At 45.2% G+C, this 13,762-nt stretch overlaps 1 protein-coding gene across 5 annotated transcripts in view; it reads left to right on the top strand.

The window, feature by feature from the left end:
* The window catches only part of zswim8 (zinc finger, SWIM-type containing 8), a 199,969-nt gene that overhangs the window by 134,944 nt on the left and 51,263 nt on the right, over positions 1-13,762 (top strand). For all 5 annotated transcript variants that reach the window (XM_072583458.1, XM_072583456.1, XM_072583455.1 and 2 more), the window contains exons 11-13: positions 597-1,593; positions 5,119-5,250; positions 12,913-13,092. In XM_072583458.1, coding sequence (XP_072439559.1) covers positions 597-1,593; positions 5,119-5,250; positions 12,913-13,092 — 1,309 coding nt within the window. The remainder of the gene's footprint in view (positions 1-596; positions 1,594-5,118; positions 5,251-12,912; positions 13,093-13,762) is intronic.

Below are 13,762 nucleotides of genomic sequence, written 5' to 3'. Positions count from 1 at the left end.
CCCTCCCTCCTCCATTGCAAATGACCCCCTCCCCCAGCCACCCCATGGAGATGGGTGGGGGAGGCGTGGGGGGTGGTTTAGTGGTGAACTTCCCCAGGCTATTTGAGGATGGGGATTCGTCCAGTGCCCTCCAGTTTGGGGGTTGGTTGTGCAAGACCTTGAGACACAGGAGCAGAAATTAGGCCATTCAACACCATTGAGTCTGCTCAAGGCTGAGAAGTTTCTCAACCCCATTATCCCGCCTTCTCCCCGTAACTCTCGATCCCTTTTACTATCAAACGATGGCTCAAGTCAGGAGAGAAGAAAATAAGCCAATTGCAATGGCACGCTGCTCCACGAAGAGGACTCCTGCTTCACGATCTTTGAGATGTGCAGCTGGAAAAGCACAGTAGGACAGACTGCATCCGAGGAGCAGGAACGTCGAAGTTTCTGGCCGAAACCCTTGGTCAGGACTGGGGAAGGGGGAGCAGGGAGCTCCAAATCTATTGACTAGGACTTCCACTGTCTGCGGTCCTTCCTGTCCCCAATGTTTGCAATTTGCTATGAGGCGATTTTTTGATCACGTGAATTGCCATTTTGTTTTTTGTCTCCTGCAGGAGGAAGGAGCTCTGCTCGCAGCTCAGGCAGTGGCACCTGAAGGTGATTGAGATCGTGAAGCGGGGCCAGCATCGCAAGTCACTGGATAAACTCTTCCAGGGTTTCAAGCCGGCCGTCGAGGCTTGCTACTTCAGCTGGGAGGAGGCCTTCCCCATCTCCGGCATCACGTACAACAGCGCAGAGAAGAAGAGCACCTTCTGCTGGGCCAAGGCCGTGCCGCACAAAAGCAGCAAGGCCTGCGCGGAGGTGCACAGCGCCGACTCGGCCTGCGAGCCTGGCAACGAGGCAACGCCGAGGACTCCGGGCCCGGAGGGCGCCGGGCTGAAACCTGCCTCTGTTGGTAAGAGCAGGAGCCCACCCGAGCCAGCGGTGCGCCCGAAAGATGGCACGACCAAGAGGAAAGCTGGTCCCGACGGGTCCCGGGGAAACCCGGGCCGCTCGTCGTCAATGGCGATGGAAGTCGACAAGCCGGTTTACAAAGCGGGCCCAACCAAGTGCAAACTACCTCAGGGGAAGTGCTCCTCCAGCAAGCATTCAGGGAAACGGCGGACCAGCAGCGAGGACAGCTCGTTGGAGCCCGACCTGGCGGAACTGGGCCTGGATGACGGCACCCTAGCGCTCGGGGCCGAAGCTTCCAACACCTTTGACTTTGACGATGGCAGCTACAAAGACTTGTACCCGGACGAGAGCGATGGCTTCTTCGCTGAGGGCTTCCGTCCCGAAGCTAATGGCTCTGTGGCCAAGTCGCAGACCGGAGAGCAGCTCGAGGAACTGAGCAACGGGGAGCCAGAAACTCCCGCAAAGGCTGACGCCTCATCGCAACCCATTGGGCTAGAAACCGCCAAGGGTCCTGCAGCAGGGGAGGACGACTATCAGGTCTACTATCTTAATCCACAGGAGGTGACTAAGGAAGAGAGCAAACAAGAGGGAAGTAATGAAGAAGAGCAGGATATCTTCGCTGGTTTGAAACCACTTGAGCAAGAGAGCAGGATGGAGGTAAATCAATCTTCCACGTGAAGTCTTTCTACTTTAACATCCAGCGGTGAGCGATTCTGTCTTATGAAGAGCGATTGAGCAGTTTTGGCCTCTACTCTCCTCCTGAGATTAGAACAATGAGAGGAAATCGAATCGAGGTGAATAAGATGCTAAAGGGGATTCGCAAAGTAGACCTGTCGTGTGGGACAATCTAGAACGAGAAGGGACAGTTTCAGGATAAGGGGTAGCAAATTTCACACAGAGATGAGGAGGATTTACTTCTTTCGAAGGGTTAAAAATCTGTGGAATTCACTCCCCCAGAGTGTAGAGGATGCTGCACTGAGTCAGTTTAAGGAGGAGATTATGGGTGGAAGGGTCATTGAGAGCAGGCAGGAAAGTGGAGTTGAGATCAAATATGATCATATCAAATGGCAGAACAGGCTTGAGGGGCTGAATGGCCTATTATAGCTGCTATATACTTATGCAAAGATATTGGCCATGGATATAAACACTGAACAGACAGCTCAGTGATCATGAGTTCAAATTCTATCATGGCAAGTAATGGTACTTAATCAGGAAAATAGCAATTTGCAAATTTTCTAGAGTATTATTTTAATGAAAAACAGCCTCAACTGATTCACAAATGACCTTCAGGAGTGAGAATCTGCTATTGTCCCTTGGCTGTGTGAACTCCGACCTTCACACTCTTCCTGAACACTACCTGATGTGGTTCTGGAAGTCATTATGTTGTTTTTAAAAAATTCCTGAGTTAAATTTCGGAGATACACGTTCCCACAAAGGCTTACAGTTGTTTAAGAATGCAGCTCACATGTGCTTCATAAAAGGTCAAAGTCATGCACTTCCTGAGGCATGCTCCCATTTCTTGTCACTTGAAATATTGATAAGATGAAAGTTGCCTCTGACTAATTACTATCCCATTCTGGCATGAGAACTGCGAAAGCTAATGAAACAATGCTCCGATATCAAACACTAACATCTTCAGAGTGTTTGAATATTATAACAAGACTGCTCTCCCATTAGACTGAGGTGGTTTAGCTTGAGGATCACCACACCTCAGGCAAGGGGAGATATCGAGAAGGACAGTCCTTCATTGTAATCTCAGCCGATGTGGGAATTGAACCATACTCCTGGCATCTGTCTGCATCACAAACTGTCCAGCCAACTGAGCTCTCCAACTCCTCTAACAGTATAATGCATCTGTTAGAAAAAATCCTCAATGTCTTTATTTAAGAGAAGATTCTTGACAAGGTGTGACTGCCATTAACCATTTATTGCCTGGCACCAGTTTCCCTTGAGAAGGGATGGTGAGCCACTGGATTCTGCATGATGGAGTTGGTCTTGAGGTGATCCTAGGTAGTGAGTTCCAGAATTTAGTGACCCAGTGATGATGATGAAATGATGGTAATAATGTTCCACGTTAGGATGGCATGGGACTTGTCATAGTCATACAGCATGGAAACAGACCCTTCCTCCATGCTGACCATGTTTCCCAAACTAAACTAGTGCCATTTGCCTGCATTTGGCCCATATCCCTCTAAATCTTTCCTATTCATGTACCTGTTGAAAGTGTACCTGCATTTACCACTTCCTCTGGCAGTTCATTCCACATACGAATGACCCTCTGTATGAAACATTTGCCCTCCGGTCCTTTTAAATCTTTCCCCTCTCACCTTAATAATGTGCCCTTTAGTTTTGGACTCCCTCACTGTGGGGAAAAGCCCTTTGCCATTCACCTTATCTGCGTCCTGCATGGTTTTCTAAACCACTCTTAGGTCACCTCTCAACCTCCTACATTCCACGGAAAGGAGTCTCAGCCAACCCAGCCTCTCCCTATAACTGAAACCCTGCAGTCCTGGCAGCGTCCTTATAAGTATTTTCCGAACCCTCTGCAGTATTTTTTTTCCTGACAATTCTCTCTTTAAAGCAAGCTAGGCGTGTCTTTCATGCCTTGAGGCAAGGCTGCAGGAGGTGGAGGTTGCCTTTCCAGAGCTCGGGACATTGAAAGGTACTGTCAATGGAAGCTGGGCCACTTGCTGCAGTATGTCTTCTTGATGGTTCTCTTCCAGCAGCAGTGTTACAGTCTGACCTTATATAATGGAAAAGCTGTCATACACTGGGTGCTGGAAGTACACAACAGGTTAGCTAACATCTACAAAACAAAACGAGAGATTATGTTGGTTTGGGTATGAATGGGTCAAAAGTTGACTAACCTGATAGGTGTTTTCTAGAAGATTTTGTTCTCATGCTAGACTTCCAGCAATTCCAGATTTCCCTTTTTGTTTTCTTATTGCAATCTAATTTTCCTGCTTGCAACCCAGTTTTAGACCAATAATCTGGCTAGTTGCCTTGAAACAAGTTCACTGCTATATGGGTTCCTCTGTTTATAACACATATGAACTCTTGTGCTTACGAACCCCCGTGCACTCAAGCACCTGTACAGTCAGTTCTGATATAACATGATAGTTCCGTTCTCAAGCGATCTTGCCTTACAAGATAATCGCGCGATAGCTGCCCCATTTAAACTAATGGGATTGGAATCTCAATATAGCCAATACAGGTAAGGGAGGTTCATGTTCTACAGATAACCGTCTCAATTCTTCAATTGCGTAAAACCCAAGAAACGCATGTTATAGCACAACTGGCTGTACTCTTAAACGCTCATCTTTACAAACACAATCGCACACAGGAATCATGATTGTAATTTTGAAGATCTGATATATGACTGTTCCCTTGTACTTACAAAAGCTATTTTATCTGGTCTTGCATTGTTTTCCGACCTGCGTACAAACTGACTTGAGACTGGACTCTATGTCGGAGCCTGTTTGCAAACCAGGGACTGTATTCCCTGTGTGTTAGGGATGAGGGATTTGAGGACAAGTGAAGGGAGGGTGTTTCCTCCAAGGTTTCACTTGCAGTGATTTTCAATCTGTAAGTATGAAGGCAATGAGATTACACGCACACGTTTGTAAACCTCCCGCACGGTAATCAGTATTGAAAGACAAGAGATTCGCATTTATATAGTGCCTTCCACAATCTCAGGCTGTCTGAAAGTGCACTACTGCTAATGGGAATATATTTTGAACTGTATTGTGTTATAGGGAACACAGCAGCCAGAAAGCTCCCATAAACCTTTTGCTAACAGTCAATTTGTTGATCTTTGTGACATTTGAGGGATTTAATACTGGACACCCCTGTTGCTCTCAAACATAACGCAGTGGGATCATTTAAAAAGACGGATAGATCCCCAGATTAGCCTGTTGTTCAAAAGACATAGCTCTGACAGTGCAGCACTCCCTCAGCACTGCTGGGGAATGTCAGCCGCACTATTGTCCCTTGGCCACTGGAGTGCGATGTGAGCCCAGTACTGTATTACATGGGCGCTACTGACCGAGTCACCTGAAGCTGCTGAGAGTTCGGAGAAATTTACTAATTTAGTGAGCAGCTGGATATCTCACCTCCAGCACCTAAGTTTCATCCAGTTCTTGGTTCATTGTTGCGGCTACAGTTTACACCTGTTTTCTCTAGGTATTATTTGCCTGTGCAGAGGCTCTTTACGCTCACGGCTACAATAACGAAGCTTGCCGATTGGCGATTGATCTCGCCAGAGACCTTCTGGCCAATCCTCCGGATCTGAAGGTGGAACAGCCTCAGACAAAGGTAAACACAAAAGTTTCAATATTTGATCAATTTGGTCATTGCTTCTGTTTTATGGTGATTTTGTTTTATGGGAATTTGTTTCAGCATAGCGTTCTAAACTTTTAACGATTGTATATCCATGCCTATAATTATTTAACAGTCCTTTGCATTTGATAGTACCTTTAACACACTCTAAAGGCTTCCACAGCTCAACATTGGAAGGACAAACTATTTGGAAAGACAAGGGGAAAGTTTGTCAAACAGGAATGGAGAATGGAGAGAGTTGAAGTGGTTTAGTGAGGGGATTCCAAAACTTGGAGCAGGTGAAAGCATGATTAAAAACTGACAATGCACATTAGGTTAGAATTGGGAGAGTGCAGAGTTATGGAAGGAGTGAAGGCTGGAGCAACTTGCAGAGCTTTCCAGGAAAAACAAATACAAGGAGGACTCTTTTCAAATGGGAATGCAGCCAAGACTGGGAGCCAGTGCAATCTATTAGCTAGACCTGGTGGAGGAGCCGACGTTTAGGAAAAGGATTGGATGTGTGTAGAGAAAATATTTTCACTTGCGGGGAAATCTGAAACTATTGGCTGCAGAAAGGAAACTTCACCCAGAGATTGGTGAGAATGTGGAGCAGCTCAGACAAATATCATAGAGGCATTTAAGGGGGAAGCTGGATAAACACGGGGTGGAGAAAGGAACACCAGGATACAGTGGCAGGTCTGAGGAAGCAGGATGGAAGGAGGCGCACATGGAGCATAAATGCTAGCCTAGACTAGATGGCCTGAATGGCCAATTCTTGTGCAGTATCTTTGCTGTAACTCTGTCACCACAGGGAAAATATTCTGGATACTTGTGGCAATATTTTGATTTAAAGTATTAATAAGTTGGTGGGGCCTTGTTTGTAGAATGATGCTTCTAGTTTGTCACCTCAAAGTGCCTCCTCAAATGGAAACTATAGGTACCACCAGGAGTTTTCTCTTCTATTGATGTATCCTCAAACTGTGGAAAAACAAGGGCATGATCTAATTGTACTGAGCAACATTCTTCAGTTTGAACACATTAGCAAAACTGTACGTGAGACTCAAACTAGTAGCTTGCACTTGGATTCTATGATACTGTAGTTTTAAGGGTTATTATGTCTTTTTTTGTTGTTTTGGAGAGGTTTTAAGGCAGAGGTTCCGAGCAACTTTAGAGAAGATGAACAACATCTGAAGCCTTGGGTGTTTTTTTTTTGGAAGTTGGAACAATAGATGCATCCTGAATGGGTGTGGTCAAGCTCCTACCCACAGAACCAGGATCTTTAATTTAGCTTCCAGCAATTGTTGCTGGATCTCAGCAAGGTTGGGAGGCAGTGAATATCTCTCAGCTGCTACACACACTTCTCTCAGAATTGTCTTTTGATGTTCTTTCCTCTTGGATTGGAGAACGGCATGTGAGACAATCGGTGTCTGAATTTGCCTTTTTGCTGAGGGTGTGTTTGTGATGTTGCTACATTGGAACAGTCACTGTTTAGTAGTAAAATAATCTATTATTCTGTTGTGGTTCTGTTCGCCGAGCTGGGAATTTGTCTTGCAAACGTTTCGTCCCCTGTCTAGGTGATATCCTCAGTGCTTGGGAGCCTCCTGTGAAGCGCTTCTGTGCTGTTTCCTCCAGCATTTATAGTGGCCTGTCTCTGCCGCTTCCGGTTGTCAGTTCGAGCTGTCCGCTGTAGTGGCCGGTATATTGGGTCCAGGTCGATGTGTTTGTTGATAGAGTCTGTGGATGAATGCCATGCCTCTAGGAATTCCCTGGCTGTTCTCTGTTTGGCTTGCCCTATAATGGTAGTGTTGTCCCAGTCGAATTCATGTTGCTTGTCGTCTGTGTGTGTGGCTACTAAGGATAGCTGGTCGTGTCGTTTCGTGGCTAGTTGGTGTTCGTGTATACGGATCGTTAACTGTCTTCCTGTTTGTCCGATGTAGTGTTTTCTGCAGTCCTTGCATGGGAGTTTGTACACTACATTAATTTTGCTCATGTTGAGTATCGGGTCCTTCGTTCTGGTGAGTTGTTGTCTGAGCGTGGCTGTTGGTTTGTGTGCTGTTATGAGTCCTAGTGGTCGCAGTAGTCTGGCTGTCAGTTCAGAAATGCTCCTGATGTATGGTAGTGTGGCTAGTCCTTTGGGTTGCGGCATGTCCTCGTTCCGTTGTCTCTCCCTTAGGCATCTGTTGATGAAATTGCGAGGGTATCCATTTTTGGCGAGTACTTTATATAGGTGTTCCTCTTCCTCTTTTTGTAGTTCTGGTGTGCTGCAGTGTGTTGTGGCCCTTTTGAATAGTGTCCTGATGCAACTTCGTTTGTGTTTGTTGGGGTGGTTGCTTTCATAGTTTAGGACTTGGTCTATGCGTGTGGCTTTCCTGTAAACCTTTGTGGTGAATTCTCCGTTCGGTGTTCTCTGTACCATCACGTCTAGGAATGGGAGTTGGTTGTCCTTTTCTTCCTCTCTAGTGAATCGGATTCCTGTGAGTGTGGCGTTAATGATCTGGTGTGTGTTCTCTATTTTTGTGTTTTTAATTATTACAAAGGTGTCATCCACGTATCTGACCCAGAGTTTGGGTTGAAGTTGTGGTAAGACTGTTTGTTCTAACCTTTGCATTACTGCTTCTGCTATGAGTCCAGAGATCGGTGAGCCCATGGGTGTTCCGTTGATTTGTTCGTATATTTGGTTATTGAATGTGAAGTGTGTTGTGAGGCACAAGTCCAGTAGTTTAAGTATGCCGTCTTTTGTTGATAACAGACAACAGGACGTCGAACCTATGTCTGTCCAGCAGGTTGGCTATTGTTTCTTTGGCTAGTGTTTTGTCGATGGAGGTGAACAGTGCCGTTACATCGAATGAGACCATATCTGCAAGTAGTTGTTGTGCTTTTTGCATGTACTCTGCTTTGTCCAGGATGACCGTCATTCTGCCTTTGTCTGCTGGTAGTATAATTATGTTCTTATCGTTTCTTAGTGGTTTTAGTGCTTCCCTCTCCTTGGTGTTGAGGTTAACTTGCAGATACCAACACCTACCAAAAGAGAGAGTTTGACCCCACCCCACAGCTCACCAATAGGATAAACAACACACTGAGGAATCTACAAAAAAAAACAGACAGATAACCAGGTCTGACCTACAAAGAATGAAACCTGAAAGCAACAACACCCCCAGATTCTATGGACTACCCAAAGTGCACCAACTAGACATCCCACTCAGACCCATAGTATCACTACCAGGGACACCATCACACAAACTGGCCAAAGAACTACAGCAGAAACTGAAACACCTGATCAGCGGATCCAGACAATCTATACAATCGACACAGGAATTCTTGGACATCATCAGAAATATACACATAGACAAGGAAGAAACTATGGTCTCATTCGATGTAACGGCACTGTTCACCTCCATCGACAAAACACTAGCCAAAGAAACAATAGCCAACCTACTGGACAGACATAGGTTCGACGTCCTGTTGTCTGTTATCAACAAAAGACGGCATACTTAAACTACTGGACTTGTGCCTCACAACACACTTCACATTCAATAACCAAATATACGAACAAATCAATGGAACACCCATGGGCTCACCGATCTCTGGACTCATAGCAGAAGCAGTAATGCAAAGGTTAGAACAAACAGTCTTACCACAACTTCAACCCAAACTCTGGGTCAGATACGTGGATGACACCTTTGTAATAATTAAAAACACAGAAATAGAGAACACACACCAGATCATCAACGCCACACTCACAGGAATCCGATTCACTAGAGAGGAAGAAAAGGACAACCAACTCCCATTCCTAGACGTGATGGTACAGAGAACACCGAACGGAGAATTCACCACAAAGCTTTACAGAGAGGCCACACGCATAGACCAAGTCCTAAACTATGAAAGCAACCACCCCAACACACACAAACGAAGTTGCATCAGGACACTATTCAAAAGGGCCACAGCACACTGCAGCACACCAAAACTACAAAAAGAGGAAGAGGAACACCTATACAAAGTATTCGCCAAAAATGGATACCCTTGCAATTTCATCAACAGATGCCTAAGGGAGAGACAACGGAACGAGGACATGCCGCAACCCAAAGGACTAGCCACACTACCATATATCAGGAGCATTTCTGAACTGACAGCCAGACTACTGCGCCCACTAGGACTCATAACAGCACACAAACCAACAGCTGCGCTCAGACAACAACTCACCAGAACGAAGGACCCGATACTCAACATGAGCAAAACTAATGTAGTGTACAAACTCCCATGCAAGGACTGCAGAAAACACTACATCGGACAAACAGGAAGACAGTTAACGATCTGTATGCACGAACACCAACTAGCCACGAAACGACACGACCAGCTATCCTTAGTAGCCACACACACAGACGACAAGCAACATGAATTCGACTGGGACAACACTACCATTCTAGGGCAAGCCAAACAGAGAACAGCCAGGGAATTCCTAGAGGCATGGCACTCATCCACAGACTCTATCAACAAACACATTGACCTGGACCCAATATACCGGCCACTACAGCGGACAGCTCGAACTGACAACCGGAAGCGGCAGAGACAGGCCACTATAAATGCTGGAGGAAACAGCACAGAAGCGCTTCACAGGAGGCTCCCAAGCACTGAGGATGTCACCTAGACAGGGGACGAAACGTTTGCAAGACAAATTCCCAGCTTGGCGAACAGAACCACAGCAATGAGCACCCGAGCTACAAATCTTCTACCAAACTTTGAATCTATTATTCTATAAGATTTTCCTGTAGGGTTAAGTTATTCCAAGTTCCTCTTTTTTTTGGTTGTATTTTAACTGTAGTGTTGAATAAATTATGTTTTGCTTAATGTTGAGTAGTTTGACCAAATTGTATCTGGAACACAACCTTACACTTGCCTTTGAAATAGGAGCATGTTAGGGTCTCAGTTACCTTCTTAATCTTTTTTGAGAGGATCGGATCTAGTCCATGACAGGATAAAAATGGTGGCAGTACATCTCAGGTGGTGTGATGTGAACTACGTAAGTTGCAGTTTTGCTTTTACATTGCAAAGCACTAAGGTGATTGACAACAGACCAAAAGTGGGAATGAGGGGAATTTTAAAAAATTTTAAACAGTGTTTAATGATAATATGGAAAACACTGCCTGATAGGGTGACAGAAGCAAAGTTAACAGTAACTTTAAAGAGGGATTTGGGTAATTTTTGATTTGATTTTATTGTCACATGTACTCAAGTACAAAACTGCAGGAGTACAGCAAAAAGTGTCTAATGTTGCCACACAGACGCCATCTTAGATACAGGTATGTAGGTACAGACTCTTAACAAGGTAGAAAGAAAGAACAAAGTTAAAAGTTAAGCATTGTTGTAATTACGGTATAGTGTAAAACATACCAAATAAGATTAGAAGTTACACTTTGAAGACCCTCTTAGTTTTAAGTAGAAAATAAAGAAATAAAGCTGAAAGTTCAAACATTACAGTCTTAAGTGCTTAGCCATGGTAGGACTGCTCTTCACAGAATCACTTTGAGATTGCTTGGAAAGAAAATGTTAACAGGACTATTGAAGGTACCCCTTGATAGGATGAATGGTCTCTTTCTGTGCTGCATAGGCCTGTTTGTCTTGGCTGTAACAATGGGAATGATATCCTGTGAGCAGTGAACTAGACTAGTGTAAGTCTGTCTCCATTCTGTGGAGGTGCCGGTGTTGGACTGGGGTGGTCAAAGTCAGAAGTCACCGGGCACCAGGTTACAGTTTACTTAAAATCCCAAGGTTCCAGAGCCCTGTTGGACTATAATCTGGTGTCGTGTGACGTCTGACTATCTTAATTCTGTCTTTCATGTCAACAGTAATTGTGTTGTTGTTTCTTCCTTGTCTACAAGATTATTACTTAGCATTGCGCACTTTGCAGGGGAAGCTGTACCCTGTGGTTATAATTTGGAGATGCCGGTGTTGGACTGGGGTGTACAAAGTTAAAAATCACACAACACCAGGTTATAGTCCAACAGGTTTAATTGGAAGCACACTAGCTTTCGGAGCCAAGCTCCTTCATCATCAGGTGACAATCACCTGATGAAGGAGCGACGCTCCGAAAGCTAGTGTGCTTCCAATTAAACCTGTTGGACTATAACCTGGTGTTGTGTGATTTTTAACCCTGTGGTTATAAGGTACATTGGCACGTGCCATTACGTTGAATGCTGGTGGGAAATAGTAACTGAGAGCGAGAAGGACGCTGAACAGATTCAGACGAATGAATTGTAAAACATTTTATAAATCAGTAAGGCATGTGGAACAGATTTCCAAAGGGTTTTTAAAAAAATCTCTTGGGGGGGATTGAATGAGCTGAGAAGGGCACCTGAAGTTTATGTGAGTGGAGAGTATTTCTGGAAAGAGACCTTCTGCTAAAGCCTTTCAACCTGCACTCGTCAGGATAGGCACAAGATCGCCAAAACAAAATGTCTGTAGTTGGTTGTGATTCAATGCTTGCTGATCAAGTCTGAGTGCGCTAACTGCTACACTAACAACCAGTTGAAAGTAATCAGTTGAGCTGATAATTTGGCTCTTGTGAAAGGTGGCAGATATTCGTACGTAATGATCTTGTCCCTGCAAACAGATGGAATACGTTCACATTTTGTGGCTTAACCAGAGGCTTAGTAGATTAGATTACTTAGATTAGACTAGATTATTTACAGTGTGGAAACAGGCCCTTCGGCCCAACAAGTCCACATCGAAGCTCAACCCACACAGACCCATTCCCCTAAATTTACCCCTTCGCCTAACACACTATGGGCAATTTAGCATGGGCAATTTAGCATGGCCAATTCACCTAACTTGCACATCTTTGGACTGTGCGAGGAAACCGGAGCACCCGGAGGAAACCCACGCAGACACGGGGAGAATGTGCAAACTCCACAGCCGACTGAGACGGGAATTGAACCCAGGTCTCTGGCACTGTGAGGCAGCAGTGCTAATCACTGTGCCACTGTGCCGCCCACAAGTAGTTCTCCATCACTTTCTCCATAGCAATATCTCCGCCAATCGGAGTTGACTTGCCAACGATTCAGCGCCCTTTTCTTCTGTGATGTAAACTTGATGTGGATCATTTTGAAATTTGACGTTTTTACCTTTATCCCGAGGAGAACAAGGTGAAAGACTTCAGCAATTTTCAAATTCTGTATGAATGAGTGTAAAGTCCAGCTATTTTGTCTGAAAGATACAGGGCAAAATAACTTGATCATCAGTAAAGTCAATAATCAGTTGACCGAATGGCACAGAAGGACTAATTGTATCTGGATTCTGTGTGGAATGGAATAGATGGGGGGGGGGGGCATGGACTCGGGGAAGGGATGGCCTTTCAGGACTGAGATGAGGAGAAATGTCTTCATGGAGGGGATTATGAACTCTGTGAATGTGTGGTAGTTGTGTGTGTTGGAATCGGATATTTGGCTCTCAAGGGGAATGAGACCAGGATGGGAAAATGGAGGTAAGGTCGTGGATGGTTGGTGATCTTATTGAGCAAAGGGGATGGGGTCAGAGTGCTGCACAACAAACTGCTGCTTTTTCTTCCTTGAGTTCTCAGGGAGCACGTAACTTGCCCACACCTGGCACTTGACTGTCCCTTGTCCCAATCAGCATTGACAGCATATAAACTTGCTTCCATTTCAGGGCAAAAAGAACAAGGTTTCAACTCACAAGCAGACCCTCATTGCTACCAACACCCTGGCGAAGGCTGCCTTCCTGCTGATCGTCCTCAGTGAAAGGCAGGAGCTCCACGATTTAGCCTATAGCATTGGAATGTTTTCCCTGGAATTGCAGAGACCACCAGCATCAACGAAAGCCCTGGAGGTGAGCTACTCAAAAATGTTGTCATTGGACTTTTGGTAATAACTTGGAGTCATAAAGTTCTCATAGCCACATGAATGATAATTTTATAGAAAACTTCCAGAGGTGCTGCAATTTGGGAAAGCAAATCTTAGCAGGACTTATACACTTAATGGTAAGGTGCTAGGGAGTGTTGCTGAACAAAGAGACCTTGGAGTGCAGGTTCATAGCTCCTTGAAAGTGGAGTCGCAGGTGGATAGGATAGTGAAGAAGGTGTCTGGTATGCTTTCCTTTATTGGTTAGATTATTGAGTACAGGAGTTGGGAGGGTCATGTTGCGGCTGTACAGGACATTGGTTAGGCCACTGTTGGAATATTGTGTGCAATTCTGGTCTTGTTCCTATCGGAAAGATGTTGTGAAACTTGAAATGGTTGTGAAAATATTTACAAGGATGCCGCCAGGGTTGGAGGATCTGAGCCATAAGGAGAGCCGAACAGACTGGGGCTGTTTTCCCTAGAGTGTCGGAGGCTGAGGGGTGACCTTATAGAGGTTTACAAAATTATGAGGGGCACGGATAGAATAAATAGACAAAGTCTTTCCCTTTGGGTGGGGGAGTCCAGTCTGGAGGGCATAGGTTTAGGGTGAGAGGGGAAAGATATAAAAGAGACCTAAGGGGCAACGTTTTCACGCAGAG

The sequence above is a fragment of the Chiloscyllium punctatum genome, chromosome 13 (assembly GCF_047496795.1).
Source record: "Chiloscyllium punctatum isolate Juve2018m chromosome 13, sChiPun1.3, whole genome shotgun sequence".
Classification (NCBI taxonomy): Eukaryota; Metazoa; Chordata; class Chondrichthyes; order Orectolobiformes; family Hemiscylliidae; genus Chiloscyllium; species Chiloscyllium punctatum.
Note: the sequence above shows the minus strand (reverse complement) of the source record. Positions and strands in the feature narration are given on the sequence as shown.